Raw genomic sequence first — 24,875 nt, forward strand, 5'->3', positions numbered from 1 at the left:
TTACACTAATTTTCACTGTTTGCTGTCAGTAAGATTTAAACTTATTTATTTTTTTAACAAAATTTATGTTTTTTTCTTGCAAAAATTAATAAGATGAGAAAGTGGTAGTAAAGACTTTTACTTTATTTTTACTTTAAATGTGAATATAATTGTATGATATTATGCATTTACTCACAGAGTAATTTAAGTTCCTTTTAGGGGCTTTCAAAAAAACGCGACCCCAGAGGGTTAATTATATACACGTACATTTTTACTATATGTGACCCTGGTCCACAGGTCGCTGGTGTATATTTGTAGCAATAGCCAAAAATACATTGTATAGGTCAAAATTATAGATTTTTCTTTTATGCCAAAAATCATTAGGATATTAAGTAAAGATCATGTTCCATGAAGATATTTTGTAAATTTCCTACCATAAATATATTAAAACTTAATTTTTGGTTAGTAATATGTATTGCTAAGAACTTCATTTGGACAACTTTAAAGGCGATTTTCTCAGTATTTAGATTTTTTTGCACCTTCAAATTCCAGATTTTCAAATAGTTGCATCTCGGCCAAACATTGCCCTATCATAACAAAGACATCATACATCAATGGAAAGCTTATTTATTCAGCTTTTAGATGATGTATAAATCTCAGTAATCTCGAAAAATTGACCCTTATGACTGATTTTGTGGTCCATGGTCCCATATTATATTTTATATGAATTTACAGGATAGACAATTAAACATTTTTAAATATAAATATTTTAAATATCATATTTGAGCATACAGGGAGGAATGTTTATGTATTATTATGTACTTGTCTGCAGATGTAGAATAAAACCTTTCCTACTTTTTAGTTTTTAAATGAAAATGTTTACAATAAAATTACACTTATTTATGCATTTGGAATCATGAACAAGTATAGAGGCATAAAAAAATAATATAAATAAAATAAATACTGTACAAAATGTAAACCATCAGTTTTTTTCTAGTATTACAACTCACCTTGTAACAACTCTTTGTAGCCTATACTTGAATATTTACCCAGTTTATAGATTTCAAAAGCAACTTTAATTTTTACCAGATAAATATGGGAACATTATATCAAAGTTTGAAATAGATATTTAACACATATTTAAACAATCCCTGGCCTTCTCTATATTACTGCAGTTCTCAATTTTTGGCTTTACTCCTGAAATCATAGCTGGTCTACTCAGAAATGCTCTGTGTATTTTGGCTAAGGTTTGTGTGTATTAGCAAGTGTGTAATCATTCTATTTTTTGCTCTCACAGCAGGCGTGCTGAATGAGATCTGCTGCTTGTCCCGAGAGGCACAACCAGTGGCCTTTGTTCTACATGGCAGTTGAGCATGCTCACTTGGGTTTTCCCACAGAACTGGGCTGCTTCGGCACTCATATCATTCACACCGGCTCCCTCCCCTCGTATGCAACGTCAGAAGCATGTAGCCCAGTCACTTCCTCCTGTCAGCCCAACCTATTATTGTTCAGGACATCCTGTGAACACCTCCATATCTAGCATCACTTCCTACCTCTTAGATGGTTTAACAGCCTGTCTAAAGGCCATGGGATGTGACAGTGCCATCTTAGCGTAAGTGACCCCACCTCAGTTTCATTGTGCAGGCCTTTCCACATGCCTCTCCCAGCAGTCTAGCATTGTCACATCGGAGATGTAATCATCCTGAGAGGATGCAACCTCCTCCCTACTAGTACTCCTTACTGTAATAGCTGAAACATAAACCAGATTCATTAACCAAAACATGTAGACGAGCTTTGAGATGAATTTGTGGAAGGAAGTCCAGGCAGACAAGGAGAAGAGAAAGATCCAAAAAGGAGAGACGAGCAGCCTTGCCAAATGTCACGAAGCAGGAAAGGAGAGAAGATGACCAAGTCTGATAGTGTTGAAGAAGAAAGTGGATGATTAGATCAAGGGATGGAGCACACAAATGCTGCGTCTTCTGGAAGATATTTCCTTTCCAAAAATGTTATGCTTAGAGCTTGTAGGAAGACATCTACCTCTTTGAAAAAACTTGCCAAGCTAGTTGATAACATCCCTTTGATATTAGATAAAGAACTATTTTGACAAAGATAGACACGTGTTAAAGAACATTTACAGTGAGATCCAACTCTATGAGACTATACACACTGCCTCACTGCACAGTGAAATTAATTTATTATTAAGAAGTTGTTAGTAAATGACAAGGATGTCTCTGGAAGTGAGAATTCAATTAACAGCTAAGACCAATATCTTCTATGGACATTTTATCAAACTTATCTAATGACAGTCTCCAGATATCATTTTCGTTCTTCACTGCCAAGACATTTTGGTCTGTTCTGCTTGTATTTTGCTCGCTTATCACTTGTTCTGAGTCCAAACAATCTGTCACTGCTTCACTGCGACTGATTAATCAGCATTAGGGAGACCTATGACCCCTAGAGTCAGGCCAGTGAGAGCAGTCTGTCTGATGAATCTAGTGGAGGAGTGAGACTGTTCACATGTAAGGATTCACAGCAGAGTCCTGACTTGTACCTCTTTTGTCAACTTGACGTCTAACACAACGGCTACCAAACACTTTTAGTCAATAGATTCCAGCTAAGTCAAGGTTGTAGCTTGGATTAAAGTTATTTTAACTACTCCTAAATATCAGAATGTTTTCTGAAGGATCATGTGACACTGAAGACTGGAGTAGTGGCTGCTGAAAATTCAGCTTTGCCATCAAAGGAATAAATTACATTTTAAAATATATTAAAATAGACCCCAAACTTTATATTAAAATAGACCCCAAACTTTTGAATGGGCATTGCAAGTGTAATCAGCTCAGATTTCACCATGTTTGCATATATTATGCTGATTTTCTCCACCAGAACAGAAACAACTCAATAAGTCTACAGATTCAAACTTGGCCTTCTCATCACCTTAACCAATACTGACAGAAATGGATGTCAGATGGTTCAAGTCTTGGTTTGACTTGATTGCTGTTTCAAAATGGGCAAATCTGTTTCTAATATGTTGATATTTCTCAACTGTATACAACTGAGGGCCCTCCAGCAGTAGGTGTCTGTCTCATTTGTGTATTTTCCTTTGCAGAAGACAGCTTGAGTCTCAGTGGTGTTGCTCATGTGCATTACCCCATGGTGCTTTATTTCAGCTTTCTGGACCCAAACTAAGTAACTATACATATGTCATGTTGCAATCACAACATGCACACTATTTCATTTCAGCATTTCACTCATTTCAGTGTGCAAGTGAGTGGATACAGATGTAGAAAAATAATAATAAATAGAATAGATTTCAGTTAGCCTTTAATTTCCAACTTTCAGTAACTACAAATTTGGTTTAGTGATGATTCTTTCTGAAACATTCTAGATTATTGTGGGACTGTAGTCATAAAAGACAAAAAATAATCCAAAATACATATCTGAAGTTTTGGATGACTTACTATTGGTAACAGTTGATGTTAAAATGTTGTTTGCTCAGTATTATGCATATACCATGTAATTTTTATGCATGAGTAATAACAGATTAGCCTTTCACAAGCACTCTTGATGCACAAAAAGTGATCTAATTTTCATATTCTTCATGTCAAACTTCATAAACTTATAAAATAAAAGTGAAACCAAACGTTTATTTAAACAATTGTACTTATAAAAATGATGATGATAATCTCGACATCAATCTGATAACATGACTTTAGAATGTATTTACCCTCTATTATTATAATATAGTGTTGTTATTGTTAACTTAAAATAACAACTTTTAAAAAATAATTTTAGCTAATTGAAATAATGCTCAAATTTAGTAATTTATTAATAAAATAAAAAAGTTGAAATTAGAAATGGTACCTGAAATAAAATATGTAAAATTACTATAACTAAAACAGAAATAAAAATAAACGAAAACTAAAATTAAAAATAAAAATTAATAAAAAATGAAAAAGCAATTATTATGCTGTCATTAGTCAAATAGATGTTAGTTGAAATAGATGTTAACTACCTGGAACAAATGATGGATGGTGGATGGTACATACATAAATGCACAAATGATGAAATGCCTGGGACATAACTTTGTTTATGTCCCAGGCATTTGTAAAATTTGTAAAAAAAAAAAAAAAAGAAGAAAAAAAAGAAATTGCATGGTGCCTAAACACACTATACTGCCTTTGGTTAGAGGCAACCCAGTATGTGTCACAGAAACAGACCGTTACCACCAGTCAACACTAAAAGATTTTGATTCTGATGCATCAGTAACAGAATAATATGGAGTCCTGTAAATTTTATCCAGAGAACAAGCGCTAAAGGACCCAGAGAGAGAGAGATAAGAGTGCTATTTAAGACACACAGGAAGCTATGCTGATGTGAGAAGACCTTTGTTTGGTCTTTATGTGTCCCAGGCACAGATAATTTAATACACTACTGGAATCAAATAATTCAATTTCCCAGGCCAGATCTCTCGACAAAGTCAAGAAGCCGACGCTATTAAGCAGCCAGCCCTACATAAGCTCCTGGAGAGTGAAGGAATGTTTGAGAAAATACTGCATTCATTTCAAAGAAATGTACAACTTTAAAAGAAAGCGTTATGGTTCACACATCAGTATTAAAGTGCATTTGGAATGTAAGTGCATGCTCATCAAGAATTTTATATAAAATTGTATGTCTAAATTCAGCTAAATAGAAACTGACAGAAATCGATAAAATAGGAGTAGCCTAATATTTTAGCGATTTATGCATGTGAAATTAAATTAAGTAAACAAAACAAAAATATATTATTACAATGAGACAAAGCTGTGAAGTGGACTTGGTGCATCCTTCTTTGAATTCATAGTAAATTCAAGTGCTATATCATAACAGTTGTTACAGAAATGTAACAATTCTAAATAAATTGCATATAGAGTTCATGACAAATTTACTGACTGGTGGGTTGAAGGGTTTCTTCACACTCTTGCAGGGTTGTGTGTCAGCAGTAGAGAGCGCGTCTGCATTGTGCCGAAGGAGGACCCCTATAGGCCCCCATTGTTTTCCATTTACTCTATTCATTGCACTAAATATAACATTGCTGTAGTCTGTAAAACTGCCTATGTTTTGAACATCAAATTGAAGTAGCATAAAGTGACAAGACAGATATCCACAGGCAATTAAATGTCATTATAATCAATGTTTAACACGATGATTTCAACATAAGTTGCTGGATTTCAAAGATGTATCATGTTCATAACTAACTAAATAAATAAAATTAATTAAAGGGATTGCTGTTGTAGAGAAACTGCCATTTCAGATATTCACCACAAGATGGCGCTTGGGAAGTTATTGACCAGGGTCACGCTGTCTGCTGATGTTTAACCTTTTTTTCAGTTTCATCTCTTCATTTATGTTGACGTGGCATCATGTTTTCACTGTCTCTTCAGGGAAAAGGTATTAAACCATTTCAGAATATATGCATATTTTGAATTTCTTTTTTGTGAGAGATATTGAATTATAGCCTTCCTAGTTCTCCAGGACTGAATACCAAGTAAAACCTGACTAATACAGTTATTATTTACTGAAGTCAACTAATAATGCAAAGAAATTGTCAGACATTACATCTTAGTTGTCTACTGTCTGAAAAAGTCATACTCCTCCAAATGTGGTCCATAAATAAATATGCTATAGCAATATGCTAAAAAAAATTATAACCATACTTATATTTAAATTATAATAATATAATTTTGAAATGTCCCAACAAATAGTATCTCTACAAAGCCTAATTTTTAGTCAACAACTAGACAATCTTGAAAAGTAGAAATCTGTAATAAATAAATAAATGAATGATGATGATGATTAAAAATTTTCCCTCTCTTACTATATATCAAGGTTCAACAAGTTTTTATGACAGTTTTTATATTTGTGTTGTGAATTAAAGTGGATAATACATTAAGGCACATAAGTTTCAAACGTGTTCAAGGCTATATGGTCAAACTCTAATTGTTAGTATTAAAGCTATAAAACAGAAATCAAATAAACGGATTAACACTGGTGAAGCAAGACCACATACATAACATTAAAAAATCATCTTTACCTTTTATTAAAAAAAATTCATGTACAGTTCATTTTCATGTTCATTTGTCTACTCTTATGCTCTTTAGTTGTGTCTTTGAGATAATTATAAATAGCTATTTAAAGATGAAAAATACTAAAAAGGGAGACAACGCAAGGTGTTGTTGTTTTAGAAATTGCTCTACGTACCAACTAATCTGTTTAACCCAATTGATGTAGACCGATGCAATCCACATAACCTGATCACACCGTGAGCATGTAAGTGTAGGGCAGAGATTAAGATAAGCATTGCCTGAACCACAATTCTGCTGACCACTCAAATATGCTAATCTATAATCTGCCCTTTAAAGGCACCTGAGCGGAGTGTGCTCAGTTTCCCAGACCAAACAAACCGTTCGTCATGAATGGCACGGAGGGACCAGACTTTTACGTTCCCATGTCCAATGTGACTGGCGTGGTGCGCAGCCCTTATGAGTACCCACAATACTACCTGGCTTCACCGTTGGCATTCTACTGTGTCGCCACATACATGTTCTTCCTCATCGTGACCTGCATTCCCGTCAACGGCCTCACATTGTACGTGACCGTTGAAAACAAAAAACTGCGAACCCCCCTGAACTACATCCTTCTGAACTTAGCCGTGGCTGACCTCTTTATGGTATTTGGTGGATTCACGACCACATTCTACACCTCCTTACACGGATATTTCGTCCTAGGACGTGCCGGCTGCAACTTGGAAGGTCTCTTTGCTACTCTCGGCGGTGAGATTGCACTCTGGTCTCTGGTTGTCTTGGCTGTGGAGAGATGGGTGGTTGTCTGCAAGCCCTTCTCCAAATTTCGCTTCACGGAACTCCACGCCACCTTTGGTGTCGCTATTACTTGGTCAATGGCCTGTTCGTGTGCTGTACCACCTCTCCTCGGATGGTCCCGCTACATCCCCGAGGGCCTGCAGTGTTCGTGTGGAGTGGACTATTACACGTTGAATCCTGAGACTGAGAACGAGTCTTTTGTCATCTACATGTTCGTTGTGCACTTCTCAATTCCTCTCATCATCATTTCTTTCTGCTACGGCCGTCTGCTTTGCACCGTCAAGGTCGCAGCGGCCCAGCAACAAGAATCGGAAACTACTCAGAGGGCCGAGCGAGAAGTTACTCGAATGGTAATCCTCATGGTCATCGCTTTCCTGATATGTTGGCTCCCCTACGCCAGCGTCGCCTGGTATATCTTCACCAACCAGGGAAGTCAGTTCGGCCCCATTTTTATGACCATCCCAGCATTTTTCGCCAAGAGCTCGGCACTCTATAACCCACTCATTTACGTCTTCATGAATAAGCAGTTCCGTCACTCCATGATGTTAATACTGTGCTGTGGAAAAGATCCCTTCCAGGATGAGGAGGAAGGAAGTTCTACCTCGAAGTCCAAGACAGAGACCTCATCTGTCTCCAGCTCTTAATCTTCTGCCTGAGGGTCATGCTCTGGGCTATTTACAGAATATACAATTCAGCTGTCTGCAACCTATGACAGTTACTTTCCTGTAACGACACATGGGAAAATTCTGGTGTCAGGTTGTTTACGGATATTTCAGTGGACAGACATTTCAGTACAGCTCAGACTGTGGATGGGAATATAAAATTATCTGTATTAGACAAGAACAGCACTTTACTAGTACTTTTAACTCGGTGTCAACAAAAAAAATCTTCAAGGATGCACTGAATTACTCAAAAGTGACAGTTTTTATATTGTTTCAAAATAATGTTTTTCATATGATCTTTTTATTCATCAAAGAATCCTGAAATATGTGTGTATATGTGTATATATATATATATATATATGTGTGTGTGACCCTGGACCACAAAACCAGTCTTGGGGTAAAACAAGTCGCTGGGGTATATTTTTAGCAATAGCCAAAAATACATTGTAGGGGTCAAAATGATCCATTTTTCTTTTATGCCAAAAATCATTAGGATATTAAGCAAATATCATGTTCCATGAAGATATTTTGTAAATTTCCAACTGTAAATATATCAAAACTTACTTTTTGATTAGAAATATGCATTGCTAAGAACTTCATTTACACAACTTTAAAGGTGATTTTCTCAATATTTAGATTTTTTTTGCACCCTCAGATTTCGGATTTTCAAATAGTTGTATCCCCGTCAAATATTGTCCTATACTAACAAACCATACATCAATGGAAAGCTTATTTATTCAGCTTTCAGGTGATGTAGAAATCTCAATTTCGTAAAATTGACACTTAAGACTGGTTTTGTGGTCCACGGTCACACACATATATATATATATATATATACAAAACCTTTCACCAAAGATGTCCTAAAACCTACAACCAAAATGCGTTCTTGTCTTAGGACAACTTTGATTAACTTTTTTGATCCACTTCAAATGTTGACTATACTGTATATCATGGCTTCTACAAAATTTTAAGCAGCACAATTGTTTTCACATTGACGATAATGATAATGTTTCTTAAGCAGCAAATCAGCATGACAATGATTTCTAAAGATCATGTAACAATGAACAGTGGAGTTGCGGCTGGTGAAAATTCAGCTTACCATCACACAAATAAATTACATATTAAAATATAAAACTGTAGAATTGAGTATAATTTAGTTTCATGAATTTGAGCAGAACAAATAACACTGCTACATAGTGCCAGTATATAGAAGTAATAAGTATAAGTAAGATTATAGCTGAATATTTTTTTTATTAAATGTAAAGGGGAATGCAGATTTTAGAATGCAGATCTAAAATGATTTACTGTACTTTATGTACTGATATCTAGACTAGAATATCAAAATGTCTTTTTCTGACAATGATCAAGAGTCAAGACAAACTCAGTGACATTGACTGCCAAATGCGACTACAAACAAATGCATTGTCTGTTATGTGAGCAAGGAAAATTAAACATTTAAAGTGCAATCGTTGTTTCCTTGATTTTTATTGCCATTTTAAGGTTTTTGCGCCATGCTCTTTGGAAACAAATGCCTATGAAACTCTGTGTTAAAAAAAAAAAAATGACCTTGGGGTAACTATGGCAACCCAGAAACCTCTTACTCTCCCCCTGATGTACAATAGAATACAAATTCAAACCTGCATAAACAGAAGAGAAGGGTACAAATGCTAGACAGACAGACAGACAGACAGACAGACAGATAGATCGGTAGATCTTTGTTCAGATCTGGATGTTGGGAAGTCAGCATACTTTTGTACGGAAGGAAAGCAACAGTGTCTGTAGCTTACGTCACTCCAATCCTGTTTTTTCATTCTCCAAAATGTAGGTCTTCTATTCTTGGATGCAGCAGTGGGACTAAAATGAGGTCAAAATAACAGCCATTCACACCAGGTAGCTCAACTAACACTGTGATTCCAGGAATGAATCAACTACTTTTGTCTTGTGCCAGATATTAAAGAGCTTTCTGTCGCATGTTGTTCTTCTGCACAGTCACCTTTTCATGTGTTGAGTGAAAATCATGAGTTCTACCTTGTCAATATTTTGCTGTAGACCAAATCGTACAAGCATTAACTTTTTTTTTTTGTTGTGCAAACCTAAATGGCCTGAAAGTTGAATAAACATACATAAAGAGGTCTTTAAAATTTTCTGCACCAGTAATGTTTATTCTCATTCTGTAAAGTTGTTGTTGTTGAAGTGAGGACATACTAATTCCCTCTGATCCCTAACCACTCTATCCCTACTATGGCTGCAGAGAACAAAGTACACTTGGTACATGGATCTTTTTATGCATTCACATCATTCTTTTTAAGCCAGAGAGGAAGGCTGTCTCTTATTCATCTGATGACCCAAGAGAAGGAGTTCTCACTGGATTTTTAAAAAGCTGTCAACTCCGTGGGCAGTGTATTGAATCTCTTTTCCTTCACCTTTTGAACTGCCAAGAAGATAAAGAAGTCTTTGTTCTCTCCTCCTCTTTATTTTCCAGACATGTTGGCAAAGTGCTAGAGAAGAACCTAGTACAGTTAAACAGTCTCTACCTCCCACGCGCATCCATCTTGAATAAATTTCGCAGGCCAAGTTATCCTCCGCTTGACCCGCTAACTAGCCTATTTCCTTTTTGTGCAAAGCTTGAGAATTATAAGAAAGACCATCAAAATGTGTATATATACTGTTTATTTTTTTGAACATTATCATCATAGTTTTTATTTCATTATCCCTTCATTCTTTTAAAATGATCACCTCTGAATGTACATATACTGCAAACTGTCAAAAATATACAAACGAATGCAGGCTTGTGCTATACTCTGGTCAAATGTCTAAAAAACAGTGGCACTGGGGAAGAGAGAGAAAATAAAAGAGAAAAGACATTGAAAGTGTAAAGACATGCACAGTATATGTCTGAGCACCACATTGACTGAGCTGCTCGGTGCATGAGAGGGCTCTCTGTAACAGAATATTTCATAATCGGACAGTAGTCCAAAAGGTTGTCCTTTGTAAAACAAAATGAAAGAAAATCAAAAAATAAAACACCAAGAATGGTACTGTTAGGCACATAATCGTTTTCTTTATACATAGTTGTCAATCTCTGTAGAACTGCAAGTAGATTTATAAAAAGGGTCATAAAAGAAACCAAAATGATGCTTTGATGGAAAGAAACAAAATCATTCTTCTGCTGTTGAGAGTTGTAAAGATGTTCAAGCATGAGAAAACACCGGATTTCACATCAATAATTTAGTATCCAGGGTCTGCGCAGTCCTTGGATGAAGGCTCGTGTGGACAGTGGGTTCTGGGAATGGCGCCCTTCATAGCCGACCCATCAGATGCTGAGGTCTTTAGGGCTCTCTTTGTAGGCATTCCTCCTTGGCTCAGGTACACTGTTGTTAGCTCTACTGTAATTGGATCTGAGCGTGCTATAATAATCACTCAGCTGGGATTTGACTTCCTCTTCCTCCTCATCGCGGTACCCTCTGATGGGAGACAGGTTTCGACCTAGACTCCTCGTCCGGTACGAATTTGAAATCGGAGACTCGACTCTACGGTATCCATTCTGTCTGCCCCCACTTCTCACAGGGGAGCGGCCCCTCAACAACGAGTTGTAGTTCTGGAAGGCTGATTCAGAGTCGGGTGTCCGAACACGGGGAAAGGTGCCGTCTCGAGAAGCCCCGCGGAGAAGAGTCGAGTCGCGATAGGCTCGCTCCATAGGGGAAAGGTCGTCAAGGTAGCTGGGTGGCTCTCTTGGTAGGGTGTCTTCCAGATCGAGCCGGTCCAGGGACGCTGTCAAATGTGGAATGCTCTCGGATCGGGATGGAGGCTTCGGAGCAGGAGGCTCTTTTAAGGTCAAATCCAGCCCCCTGTCGAAGTCACCGTTGTAGGGTTTATCTGAGGAAGCCGCAGGACGTCTCGAGGGAGACTGGTATCTGGATCTTTGAGGGGAACGGTAGGGGGATCTACGGCGGTAAGGAGAGCTGCGGCGATAACCGGATCGTTGGGGTGAGCGCTGAGGTGAACTGTGTCTGCGAGGAGAAGAGTGGCGATGGTGGCTTCTATCCGGTGAGCGGCCGTGTCTCCGGTCGTATCGACGGTCCAAGGTGTTCTCAGCGCTCCGAGCTCTGCGCCTCTCTGGGGAGTGGTGCCTCCGGTGGTGATGGTGGTTCTGGTTGTGACTGTGGTGGTGATGATGGTGTGAGTCATCTTTGCTGGACCTCTTCTTGTCGCCCTTCCTCTTGTGAGGCTTTGAGGTTCCACTGTCCTTGCTGTGCCCTTTGCTCCTGCTCTTCTTTTCAGGGGAGCGGTGTCTGTGATTGTTGTGGCGGTGGTTTGACCGGTGGCCGTGCTCCTGTTGACCCGACTCCCGCGCCCTCCTATCGTCATTTCGTGATGATTTGTGAAGGTCTGGTGGATAGCTGGACTCCGATGGTGGGTGGGGCCGACTTTCGAAAGGAGCTGTGTTCACTTCCGAAACAGTTTGTGCACCGGCGCCGAGGCCGTTGCCGTCGTTGATGCCGTCTGTAAGATATGAATAATTATGGGTGAACTCAGTTGTCACATACTGACTGAACAAGTATCATGTTTGTGATGAACTGTAAATGTGTCTTGTCTTTATTATTACTATATTTTCGAAGCTCTTACTGGTTAAGTTGTTACCATGACTAGACTACCTTGCCCCCATTAAGTACGTCTACATGCACTTTAAAAGTCTGATTTCAGTCACACTAGAACAACAGTCAAGGCTGGAATCCACTACATGACTTTCGCCCAGATTTTTGTAGTCTGGAGGATTCAACGCTTGTTGAGGGACGCCAAAGCCAGTCTGCGAATTCGACTTCAGTCGGACTTGAGAGATTTCACAGAATGATGTATGATTGGCACAGACTCCAGAATTTTTAGCTTCAGATTATAATTCCATCCAGTCAGAGGAAATCCAACATCATTCAATGTTTTGAGTAAATTTTAAAAGATATTGTTTTCATTTGTCATGCATCTCCTAGCAACAAGCTGCATGTTTCTATGTGGGTTTGATCTGTTCCAAATGCCATGTAAGTCTGGTAGCATGATCAGTCACTGAGTTTATGGTGGCCAGGTTTTTTTGGAGCCATTTTCAGCAAGTCTGTAAGTGCATGAGTCTAAGCATTTCAAAAATCTACTCTGATTTTTTTTATAGTGTAGTGTATTCCAGCTTTTAGTTCTTTTATGTCGAACTGAAATAGCACTAGTCCACTTTTGTGAAGTTTGACTATTGCCCAATACTAATACGTTAATCAAATTACAACTGGCCTTAGCACTGTGCTTCGAAAGGCTGAGGTGATATGCAACCTTTTTTTCCCCAAATATTTGCCATGTACTGAATACTTGGACAGAGAAATGATAACTAAGCAAAAATCTGCCTTAACTGTGCATGTTAACGTACTTACTGATTCTACTCCTACTCTGAATGTGTTCAATCAACAATTTAGAATAGTTTTAGTGCTGATGCAAATGAGGAACTCATGCATTTGATGCTTTTAAAATGCTGTTCAAAAGTTTAATATTCAAAGATAATGGACTGGTTTGTGATAGACATGTCTATATGATTAGAAAAATGGATGTAACAAACCTGAGGCAAAACTTGCAGACAAACCTTTCTGTTCCCACGACTCTTTTCTGCAGTTCGAAACTAACATTCTACATGTAGAAGCACTTTTGAGCTATTTTTTTATATATAAATTTTTTGGTGAGAGAAACCTAGCATGCTGAAGATAGACAGGGATACAAAGAGTCAAAGAAGATTTACCTGTACCGGTTAATGACTTTGGTGGGTGGCAAACGTCGACGAAAAAACGCATGACAAAAAAATAAAACAACACCAACTAATAAGAAAAACAAAATTGCATTCACTGATGAGGTTTTCATCTCGTCTGTGGGGATGTCGGCAAACTTTAAATGCAAGAATGAACCCACTCATTCAGTTCACAATGTCAGGAATGGCCACAGCACTGGCAATGCATTCTGTGTAAATGAACTTGCAAGGGACAGTACAGTTGAGTGGAAGCCACAGCACAGAAAACTGCCAGATGTGTGATGAGACGGAACACGGGATGTACAAACCGTGGTCTGATTTTGGTAGAAAGCAGGCTCTCCTGTCTTTTCAGATCTCACACAAGCAGCGACTTGGGGAGCAACCATCGCTAGGGGTGGAAGGAAGAGCCCAGAACAACAGAAAAGAATAGATAAAAAAAAAAGAAGAGAGAGAAGCAGAGTATTTAGATCCCTTAAACAACAGTCGTGAGAGAGTTATGCTCTTTTGCAATGGAAACAGTGTTTATTTGATCAATTACTCAAAGATAGAGATTAAAACGCCCCCACCCTTGAGTGAAAAAAATCAACAGTAACAGAGAGAGCCGGAACCACACACGCGCGCGCGCGCACACACACACACACCCTCACCCAGCAGCAAACCAACCCAAAGACAGTGAGATGTGGATGCCGTAACAAGCTTATGTGCACTAACACACACACACACCATATGAAGCAGTTTACATTGCAAACAGAAAGAAAACAAAAGTGGTGAGACATGGAAGAGAAAAATGAGAAAAACAAGTACAAAATGGTATAAAAATATACAACCTCACAGAGATATCATGTTGGTGCAGGAAAGGACACATTATATCACATTCTGAACTTGACAAAATACATGAATGAGCATCTTTAAATGGTCAAAACCAAAAAAAAAAACCAAACGCATAAAAAATAACTGTGGCAAACTAGTACGTGATTTTTCCATAAATATTATGGAAATTGACAAGGAAAAAAACACATTTAGATATTCACTGACATCATGCGGCACTGACATTATGCTCAATAAGTGAGTTGTTTTCTGTCTGTAAATTAAAGGATGTAGCGTCCGATAACAATCCGTTAGAAACAACAACAAAACAAAAAAATCGATAATGGAATGTGGTGTTCAAGAACCATCTGCAAAGTTCGCAAAGAAGCAGTTGACATGTACAATGTGCAAAAAGATCTGTGAATATATGGAATACAGTATTGTGAGTTTTTACCGAAACGGCTAATGATACCAGAATGCGTTGTTGTCATAGAATCTCCTTAAAGACCCTTCTCAGTAGCTTACATTCACCTTCAATAAATATCATAAATATGTTACAACTCACTGACATCATCATGCCGCCCCAACAAGGGGCATGACGGAGTTTATCATATTTTTTTCCTCTGAAAAACAATAAACGTATATCCAGTTTTAGAAATGTTAATATTTCTGCTTCCTCGCTTTGAATTATTTTTTTTTTGTTTGTTTTATTCTTGTGAAGTATGACGAAAAGCATGTGCCACAACCACCACCCAAAAGCCACATATCCCATAGTCCCCTAGGCTAGCCCAGAGCACAGAGGCAGAGGGGGGCAACAGCAGCGAGTGGAAGGCCCATCACCCAGGAGGAGGTCAGAGAACAGGGCCAGTGCACAGAAAAGAAGAGGTGGTGGTGTTGCCGACCCCCGTGGGGGAACTCCTCAAGGGGTGAAGACAGGGGAGAAGGGGATGTTCTCGTAGATTGACCCACCATATTCTGGCACAGAGCCGTCCCCCCTCCTTAGGACCAGGTGGACTTTTCGGCCACCATTTTTGATCAGTTCAATGGCGCGGGCGTGCTTCATGCCCTTAGTGCTCTCCCCATTGATCTCCAGGATCTCATCTCCAACCTAGAGAGATAAAGAGAGAAAGAGAGGATGTGGAGAGCATAAAAATAAGGCAATGGAACCTATATTTAGCGGTGACATCCAGTAAACACCGGCATGCATAAAGAAAGCTAAAGATGAAGAGGAAGGTAGAATTTCCTTTGTGCTATTTTCCTCTCTGCCTCTGGTTAGCTGTCAGAGCTTATCGTCATGGGAATATCGTTTCCACAAAAATGGGTCTTCGGTTGACAACTCGCTGCACTTCAGAGTCCCTGCGCTACTATCCTCTCATCTAACTTCGGCTCTGCATTTCATTTTTTAGCATTGGAGCTAACAGACAGCTAATTTCTCTAATCTTATTTATTTTAAAAATCCATAGTTTAAGAACAAAGTCATCTTCCAAGATGACTATGGCTATAGAAAATTAAATGTGATGCTCTGATTATAGAATTTGTTTTGTGGGTTGCTCTGACTGAGGACAGCAGAAACAATGGTAAATGCAAATAATGAGATGCAACTAACCATGCATAATCAGGTGAGCAAAATATCAACTAAATTATCAACATTTAAAAATAATTTTAATTGATTTCATACTTAACTAATAATTAAACTGAAAGCTGTTAAAAACATGATAAATAATGCCCACTTATTTATTATTACAACTATTTATGAGGCATCATTTTATGTGATATTATGAATATAAGATGAATATAATATCCAGATCACTGGGGATAATATAATATAATATAATTTTCATATATATAATTAATCAATTCATCCTTTAAAATATAATATAATATTAAAATATATTTAAATTTAACGAATATTATATAAAATAATTCATTTTCATCTATCAAAATTCATCCAAACATTCATAATATAATGTAATGTATTATAATATAATAATGTAGTGTTATTTAAAAATAATGTTCTATCTATAAAAATTATTTAGCAATTTAAAATGTAATATTAATCTATCACCTAAATAATATAACATAATATAATATAATACAATACAATATAATATACTGTATAATAATACATTTAAATATACAAAGTGCTAAGTATATAAGTTATACTTAATTAAAAATTAAATTAACAAGAGTTTAAGACCACTCATATTAATAACAGCTACCTATCATAACTCATCCTTGGGCTATTCCTTTTAGGTGATATAATGAATAAATCCAGATCACTCAGTTTCAGATTCAAGTATGATTAAATCTGAATACGTGTGTCCTCATTCAGCATGATCACAGCTGCACATACCCTCATCTTTCCATTTCGCACGGCTGCTCCGTCCTCTGCTAGTCTCAGCACATACAGGTCCATATTGTACTCTCGACCCCCTCTAAGGCTGAAACCAAAGCCTTTATTGTCCCTCTCCAGATCAACAGAGTAGAACTCAGCATCCTAAAACACAAACAAATACAAGCCACGGTCAGTGATGAATTTATAATTGTGGATTTTTTTTCAACTAGGTTCCCATTTCAGCAAAGGAAATGAAAGCCACCTGCAGGAAAGTCCCATGTATTGGATAGAAGATGCATCAGAGGAATAGCTTAAATAATTGATCCGACTCTGATTATATTTTAGGTAGGGAGGGAAGGGCTGGACAGGGCCATTGCGAGGTACCAACAAACACAATAAAAGTTCAAAGTACCACCTTAGAATCAGGGAACCTCAAGAGTCATACGTTTCACAGATTTGCTTTGGTGTTTCAAAAATTTAGCCTTGTTTTGTTTTTGAAAGTTTGTCAACTTGAGGCATGCCCTCTCTCAGAGGACCAAACATCTAAAGGAGATGGCAGCGTGAGCAACAGAGTGAGAGATGTACCTGATTTGGAGGTTGTGTTGGAGCTGGAGCTTGTGGGGCTTTGAACTCAAAAGACTCCTGTTTTGGTTTGGTGTTATTTCTGGGGTAAAAGACAGTGACAAAACATTTGTAAAATTATGAACACTGACATAAAGTAGTCAAAAAAAGATTTAAATTAAAATAAAAAAATCTCAATATCACTGCATAAACACGGTTTCAACAGTAATATTGTGAAATATAATTACAATTTCAAATAAATCTTAAATATCTATTGTAATATTTAAAAATATTTAAATATTCAATATTTACATTTTAAATGTAATTTATTCCTATGATGGCAGTGCTGAATTTTCAGAATCATTACTCCAGTCTTCAGTGTCACATGATCCTTCAGAAATCCTCCTAATATGCTGATTTGCAGCTTAAATATAATACAACAATCTTTTTGCCAGCACCGGATACCATCCAATGCACATCCATGACATTTTCACATCCGGTTTATATATAATCTGCTGCATCTTCGCATATTACTGTGTGTATATAACGTAGAATGTGTACTACATACTGTGTATAATGTGTATCGGTAACTGTATGTCTGTCTAATAGTACACTGTGTGTACTGAGTATATGTATGTGTATATTACACATTGTCATCTGTATAAGTCTGTACGTATGTATGGTAATGTCTATATGTAAATTGTTTTTGCAGTGTCTGGAGCACGCTCTCAAGAATTTCACTCACGAAGGCACACGTGCTGTGGTGATGTGACAATAAAAGTGATTTGATTTGATTTGATTTGATTTAAATAACATTTCTTCTTATTATTGAGGTTGAACACATTTGTGCTTCTTAATATTTTTTTTTATATTTACATTGATTATTTTTTTCAGGATTTTTTAGTGTTTAAGTATTTTGCAAGATTATAAATGTCTTTACTTTTTCTTTTTATCAATTTACTGCATCCTTGCTGAACTATTGATTTTTTTCAAAAATTATCAAAAAATTATTTTGGAACAATGCCTCATAAAAGTGAAGTTAGTTTTCAGAAATGCTCTAGTATCACTTGGTTTGATATTTTGTTATGAAATTAAGTTTATTCATTTTTATCTGACTTCAATGTACAAAATACATTTTGGAGCCAGTTTACATTTTTAATGGTGATTTGTCTTTCATTAATATATAATGAGCAACCATTAAAAATATGACATGAATTAAATAACTTCCAGCTCAGTGTGGCTGTACGGTATGGGTGTTGTTGAGTTCAGGTGTGTGGTGTGTACCTTGGCTCAGGTGCAGTTTGCTGTTGAGGTGTGTGTGTGGTAGTTATGGTTGCAATCTTCTCAGCGTTGGTCAGCAGTGATGCATTGGAGGACTCTGCGGGAGGAACATCACACATGTTAAGGAAGATAGAAAAGCCTCCATATTATTATCCATAATGCATCTGCAGTGTGTAAGTGTACCCTGTGGACCAGGTATCAGGCCCATTTTCCATACATCAAAACATTAGCACTAGTGCACTGTGTAAGCGCACTCCAGCTGGGCAGCAGGAACAACGGCACATTTATCATTCTGGCTGTAGCTTTCGTCTCACAGATTACATTATCGCCTAATGCCTGAAAACCATGCAGAGCCCAACATCCAATTCCCCTCATCTGTCTGTAATCACATATCACAATCTACCCTCACATTAGCAATTACAACAGCTTGTGCTGAAGGGATAATTCATCCAGAAATGAATATTCTCCAGCATTTATTCATTATCACATTTGTATTTTTTTTTTTTCAGATGGAACATGGATAAAGATATTCTAAAGAAAGTTCATGCTGCACTGTAAATAGTTAAGAGTTTGTGAGTTTGAATTCAATTTGAGACCTAAAGAAGATCAGATTTATTGTGAATAATGATTTAACTTTTGAACAAGTTTGGAATATATATATTTTTTTTTTTTTTTTGAAAGAAGTCTCTTATGCTCACCAAGCCTGCATTCATTTGATCAAAGGTATAGTAAAACGGTAATATTCTTGAAATCTTATAGCAATTTTAAAAAACAGTTTTCTGTTTGAATATATCTTATAATTTGACTTTTTTCCTGTGATGGCAAAGCTGAATTTTCAGGAGCCTTTACTCCAGGCTTCAATGTCTGAAAGCTGAATTGCTGCTCAGTTATTATCAATTATTTTGGTGCTCAATCATTAACAATGGTTATTATTTATAATTATTATTATCAATGTTAAAAAACAGTTTTTGCAGCTTAATATTTTTGTGCAAACTATTTCAGAATTCTTTGTTGAATGGAACGTTAAAAAAAAAATCTTTTATAACATTAAACATCTTTAATGTCACTTTTGATCAATTTAGTGCATTCTTGCTGAAGAAAAGTATTAATTGTAGTGCATTTTCCACAATAATATTAGTTTTCAACACTGATAATAGGAAATGCTTCTTGAGTACCAAACCAGCATATTGGAAAGATTTCTGAGCAGCCTGAACATCTATTAAAACATCTCCTTTTGTCCATTTTTGTGTGAACTTTTAGTTTAATTGATCTGGGATCATTTGCTTTGACCGCATCAGCCTAACTCTTAAGTCAGCTGTCACCAATGAAATGCGGGCTGCTGTTGCTTGCGCTCAAAGCTACTTTAATTCCGCCTCACTGGGCAGTCACTGTGGGAGAGAGGGGGAACTTTGATGAGTGCACAGCCCGTGAATCCCACCGTCTTAAAATAGCCCTTCCCCATCACTCTGTTGGGAACAGACTTGCCGTTCTCTCTTTCCTCATCTCATGGTTTTATCTTATTTTTTCCCTCTTTTCTCCCCTCAGAAACTACAAGAAATTCATAAATTATAAATTATGCATAAATTAAGCAAAGAAACCAGAAAAAAAAGCTACATTTTAGTAACTGCAGTAAAGTAGCATCCAGGGAAGCCAAAAAAAAAAAAAAAAAAAAAAATCCTACAACGAACCATCTTTGCCTTCCTGTAAACACAACCAGACGTACACACCCACAGTCTGTCAATTTTGGAAGTTCCCATAGTATGCCAGCACTCTCCTCCTCTCTAATTAAAGTGTATGAAGAACCCTCAGACAGACCCCAGTGTATTTGGCATCACGTATTAGAGTAAAGCCGAGACTTCACTGGAAACAGCTTTCTCATTATTGCATGCTGCCTTCCCTCGGAGGAAAACACTCAATGTAGTGCACAGACACACTGGCACATGCACATGCAATATACCATGTGCTGTTATACCACAGGCCAACACTAATGTTTCAGTTGTGTTTCAGTGTCAGTTCTGGCTCACTGTGTAGGTAAGATGAGACTTGATCAAAGAAAGTAAAATGCTTAGTACAACTAATTGATATAGGTTTATTTTTAGTGTGAAAAGGGACCTGGGTTCAAAATCCAAACTGAATTTAATACATTGAACTTGACAGCCAGTTATCATCATGCATTTTTGCTGTACGGAAAAAGGCAGCTCTGACATTTTGGTCCAAACGGAAAAAGAAATGAGAGTATGAAGCAAAATGAATGCTTGAATGGGTAGATGATGACAGCTGCAAATGATTTGCAGATTTGAAGTGTAACTTGATACACCTGTGCAAAGTGTGATTAAATTTAAGCATGTGTATATATGGTTTCTGTCACTTATAAATACATTTTTTAAATCAACAGCTGTGCAACTTACAGAGTACCAAATAGTAATATCGGTAACACTTTACAATGTGCCATTTGTTAACATTAGTTAATGCATTAACGAACAATAAACAACACATTACACTATTTATTAATCTTAGTTAATGTAAGTTAATAAAAATACAGCCATTCATTGTTCAATGTTAATTCACGGTGCATTATCCAATGTTAATGAACACAACTTGTGATTTTAATAAGGCATTAATAAATGCTGAAATTAGCATCAACTAAGATTAATAAATGCTTTAGAAGTATTGTCCATTCTTAGTTCATGTTAACTAATGTAGTTAACTAATGAAACAATGTAAAGCATTACGGTAATATCTATAAAAATAGAAAAATATATTTCTCTATAAATGTATAAACGGATTTTTGGACAAATAAATAACAATTACTATTCAGTTCTGACTTCATTTTCAAAGCTGCAATTTTTCCTAAAACTTTCATTTAAAAAACACTTGCCACTAAAATCTCCAGGGAAACATTCAAATGTCTATGACGCTTCTGCACGACTGTGTCTGTTCCCCGATCAACCTTGTTGGTGTGCCATCTGTCATTATTACAACAGAACAATATGAAGGCGTTCTGCCTCTAAGGTTAAGAGCATGTTGAATATTTATTGTGTTGATCCCCTCGCAGGTTCCAGTTCATTATGCTTCTTCTAATAATGCTGAATGTATCATCTACATTATTACTGCGAGGCTCGTGAGAGCAGTATGCTGAGAAGCCGTGCTATTACACATATTGCACACACCCACATGCACAAATATGCTCTCACTTCAGCAAGCGAAGGGAAAGAGAATGAGAGAGAGAGAGAGGAACTGACCGTCTCCTGGAATGATCCGCAGTGTCACCGTGTTTCCAGCCTCTTTGATCAGGTTGACGATATCCGAGTGGGACTTATTGGTGATGGAGCAGCCGTTTACAGCCAGGATCCGGTCTCCAACTTTTAGTTTCCCACAGCGGTCAGCTGGGCTTCCCTCAATGATGCGACCTATTTTATGAGGCATTGCCACACATGCGTTTCCAGCTTTTGGCCAACAGTGATTGAGCATGTATGAGTTTTAATTAAGATGATTATTTTTGTTTTGTTTTTTTTGGTGGGGATGGAGAAAGGGAAACAGAAAGAGAGAAAAAGGAAAGAGAGAGTGTGTAGGGGTTATTATACCAAGCCACCAAGCCAAAGTGCCAACATTTTTCATAGAATGTGCCCTGCAAGCAAAACACACCTTGTGACAGACAAAAGAATGTTATAGACAGCAAAGTTTTGGGGGAAGGGCAATAGCAAGAATAGGGAATCTGCTGAATTTGGCACTATTAAAAGGCATTTGCATGCTACAGTAGATCACCCTGAACATAATTTCTGTAGCACTCTTCAGATCCTGTGAATAATCACCACCACCACTTTTGATTTATTCATTACGTGAAAAAAAGGTGTAAACTCTTGAAATTCCCTCAGAGCACCACATTGTGATGAATTATGAAAAACGACTAGGTAGCATTAGGACTATTCAAGTTTGCACTCTGTGGTTCCCTTTAGCATGACAGGTGATGCTAGCCGTTTTGCTCATTTTTGCTGAATTCATTCACAAAAATATGGCAACAAAAACAGACTACGGACCATTCGAACAGAACACCATTTTGCATAAAAAACTATTCAAGGTCTAGAGATGTGTTTTTTAAAAGTTGAGCAACACGAGTGCTGTGGTTTCATAGCCAGAAAAAAAAATGTAAATACAACAGACTGGCCCCTAAAACACTTTTTTATTCTGATGAATCAGGGTTCAGCATCCTTTTTTTTTATATTTGACCTTTCAGTTAACCCATTTTTAGGTGTCACACCCTGCAAAATATATATGTTTGATCAATCTAAATGCTGTTATGGCATGTTAGGACAACTCTAAAATATTAATTCAACCTGTCCCACTTGTCATAGCGCAATGAAGATTTGTTGTTTGATTGTAATACTAATGACTGAACTCTGTTTATGCTCTGAGGTCCTCGTTCACTGTGACTCTAGCACTGCATTTCATCACTGTAGTAAACTAGTGCCAAGCACTGCTTCCTCCCTGTTATTCCTCTCACACACGGATCTGTCATTCTACTCTTCCATCACAATGCTCTGAACAAAACTCCCACATGGAGTAATCACCGAGCCTGCTGGATCCAGTTCTCACTTCCGTGAAGGCTGCCAACGGCACTATTGTGAGTTTAAAGAGTGGAAGCGTTCTGATGAACACGGCGAAGAAAGATCTGAGTCTGTAAACATGGGATGTCATACTTGATTTGCTTTTTTACTAACTTGATCTCTATATCAATTACAATTGTTTAAAAATACTGATGGCAAGTGCTAAGACAAAGCGGTGAGATATGGACAACCTAAATGCTGTTTCAATAACTCGACAGCCATCTTGACAGGTCTGGTTTTGGGAAGTAGAACAGAAATAGAACCTCACGCAGAGAGGGTGGATATCGACCCCTACTTCAGGCAGACATTGCAAACAATTCCTTTCGCAATAAGAAAATCGCAAGACATGCAAATTGGCATAAGGAGAATACGAAGAACCCACACCCACCAAAAATGGAAAACCACAACCAAAGTGCCATTCAGAGGCAAAAAAGCTCCCAGAAAAATGTGAATCTCTCAGTCATTTTCTCTTTTTATAATATGAAAGATGTGAATATGCATATATGGGATTACTTTCTTTTTTCCCATTTATGCATTTGACAGACAATTTTATCCTAAATGATTTATAGTGCTTTCAAATCATACATTTCATCATTTTAAATGTTTTCTGGGATCAAACTCAAAACGCAGGCATTGCTAGTGTCATGCTCCACCAACTGAGCTACAAAATTTTATTTTATTTTTTTTACTAAATTGATAGGCAGTGTCAGACAAAATCTGCAGACTCACAATTTTATGTGCTGATTTTGAAAAGAAAGAAAAAAAAACCTGCAGAATGGACCCTTTTTACAGATGGTGATGTTTCCACAGTTATTAACATCGTAAATCTAGCAAAGTTTTTTAGATTTTAATTTTTTTTAAATTTAATATTCATTTACAACACTATACTTTGTGTTTTATTGGCTTGGTATTAAATGACAGAAAACTGGTCAATTTAGCCGCATGAGTGCTTCTCATACAAAGGCTCAGAGAGTGACAGCATATTTGACACTTTCTTTCTTTTGATCAGTGTTACCACTCTCAATATTTTTTCATCCTTTTAAAATGTCATAGAAACTCTGTCATGGATTTTTCTTTCGCTGTTGCGGCAAATGGGAACACAAAAAAATATATCTGTGGTAGTTTCCATTTACCACTAAATAAATTTGTCCAAATATGACGACTTCTGCTTCTGAGAACCTCGGAAATGTGAAAAGGGTCCATTCTGTTTATTTAATATAAATATAGACTAAAGAATAAAATAAATTTGTAACAATTAAAAGTAATGCATTAAATAAATTGTATTAATTAATTATTTAATTTAAAATAAACTATCCAAGTAATCTTACCAAAAGTGGTGCCCGCTTCAGGCCTAGACACTGACGACACAATAACAAATCCGAATCCCTCGTTCTCCCCGCGCTGGATCTCCACATCATAGGGCTGGATGGCATTGGGGACCACTGTGTTGTTGCTGCCGCCCCCGCCTCCGCTGCCGATGCCGCTAGTGGAGCCCGAGCCAGAGCTGACCGTGTTGAGGGAGTTCTGGCTGCCCTGTGGCGTGCGCTTCTCCTCAGTCAGAGACGGGGCCTGTGTGCTGCTGTGGTGAGAGGAGGCCGGGGAAGGAGGCATCTCACCATCCACCTTTGCCACTGAAGAGGAAGAGGGTTAGGGGAGGGTTAGGAAGGTCACTCTGAGAGATTTATGTTCTGAAAGTCAAGGAGAAACCAGCTCCTCGTCAACAAGCTCAACAGGCAAAGGCTTGGACTCAATCACGTTTATGATCTATACACCAAACATGCTTCTGAATTGCTTGAACAGAACATTTAATTACATTAAATGCTCATTAAAAAATTTAAGTAATCGCCATTTCCCTGGAAGTATGAAATATCTTGCCCTGCTCTCTTACAATGGTTAAACTGGGACTTGTATTCAGGTAGGTGATCTTGGAGGAGTGAAAAAGGGTAAGTTATACTTGGAGACCTGACATATGGGCATCAGAGGCCCGCACAGACTACTTAGCCAGAGTCAGCA

The 24,875-nt window shown here is 37.4% G+C and overlaps 3 protein-coding genes across 6 annotated transcripts in view; 1 reads left to right on the top strand and 2 right to left on the bottom strand.

Moving 5' to 3' along the window:
- Positions 1-6,415: 6,415 nt before the first annotated feature.
- Positions 6,416-7,708, top strand: LOC306855409 (rhodopsin-like). Its single transcript, XM_079394119.1, has one exon. It carries the CDS (start codon positions 6,431-6,433, stop codon positions 7,481-7,483), a length of 1,053 nt encoding a protein of 350 aa, XP_079250245.1. The 5' UTR covers positions 6,416-6,430; the 3' UTR covers positions 7,484-7,708.
- A 1,884-nt stretch (positions 7,709-9,592) lies between these two features.
- LOC306855407 (uncharacterized protein) lies at positions 9,593-14,113 on the bottom strand. The gene is made up of 2 exons (XM_079394117.1): positions 13,269-14,113; positions 9,593-12,004 (listed from the first exon to the last, which is right to left on the bottom strand). The coding sequence occupies exons 1-2, from the start codon at positions 13,318-13,320 to the stop codon at positions 10,815-10,817; spliced, it is 1,242 nt and encodes a 413-aa protein (XP_079250243.1). The 5' UTR covers positions 13,321-14,113; the 3' UTR covers positions 9,593-10,814.
- Positions 13,773-24,875, bottom strand: part of LOC306855402 (membrane-associated guanylate kinase, WW and PDZ domain-containing protein 1-like) — a 126,151-nt gene continuing 115,048 nt past the window's right edge. For 3 of the 4 annotated variants that reach the window (XM_079394106.1, XM_079394107.1, XM_079394105.1), the window contains 6 exons: positions 24,191-24,493; positions 21,501-21,668; positions 18,262-18,355; positions 17,002-17,080; positions 16,435-16,578; positions 13,773-15,189 (listed from right to left, as the gene is read on the bottom strand). In XM_079394106.1, coding sequence (XP_079250232.1) covers positions 15,001-15,189; positions 16,435-16,578; positions 17,002-17,080; positions 18,262-18,355; positions 21,501-21,668; positions 24,191-24,493 — 977 coding nt within the window. In that variant the 3' untranslated portion in view covers positions 13,773-15,000. Of the gene's footprint in view, positions 15,190-16,434; positions 16,579-17,001; positions 17,081-18,261; positions 18,356-21,500; positions 21,705-24,190; positions 24,494-24,875 lie in introns of all 4 variants that reach the window. The other variant, XM_079394104.1, reaches the window with a different exon arrangement.

Source organism: Barbus barbus (genome assembly GCF_936440315.1).
Source record: "Barbus barbus genome assembly, chromosome: 35".
Taxonomy (NCBI): domain Eukaryota; kingdom Metazoa; phylum Chordata; class Actinopteri; order Cypriniformes; family Cyprinidae; genus Barbus; species Barbus barbus.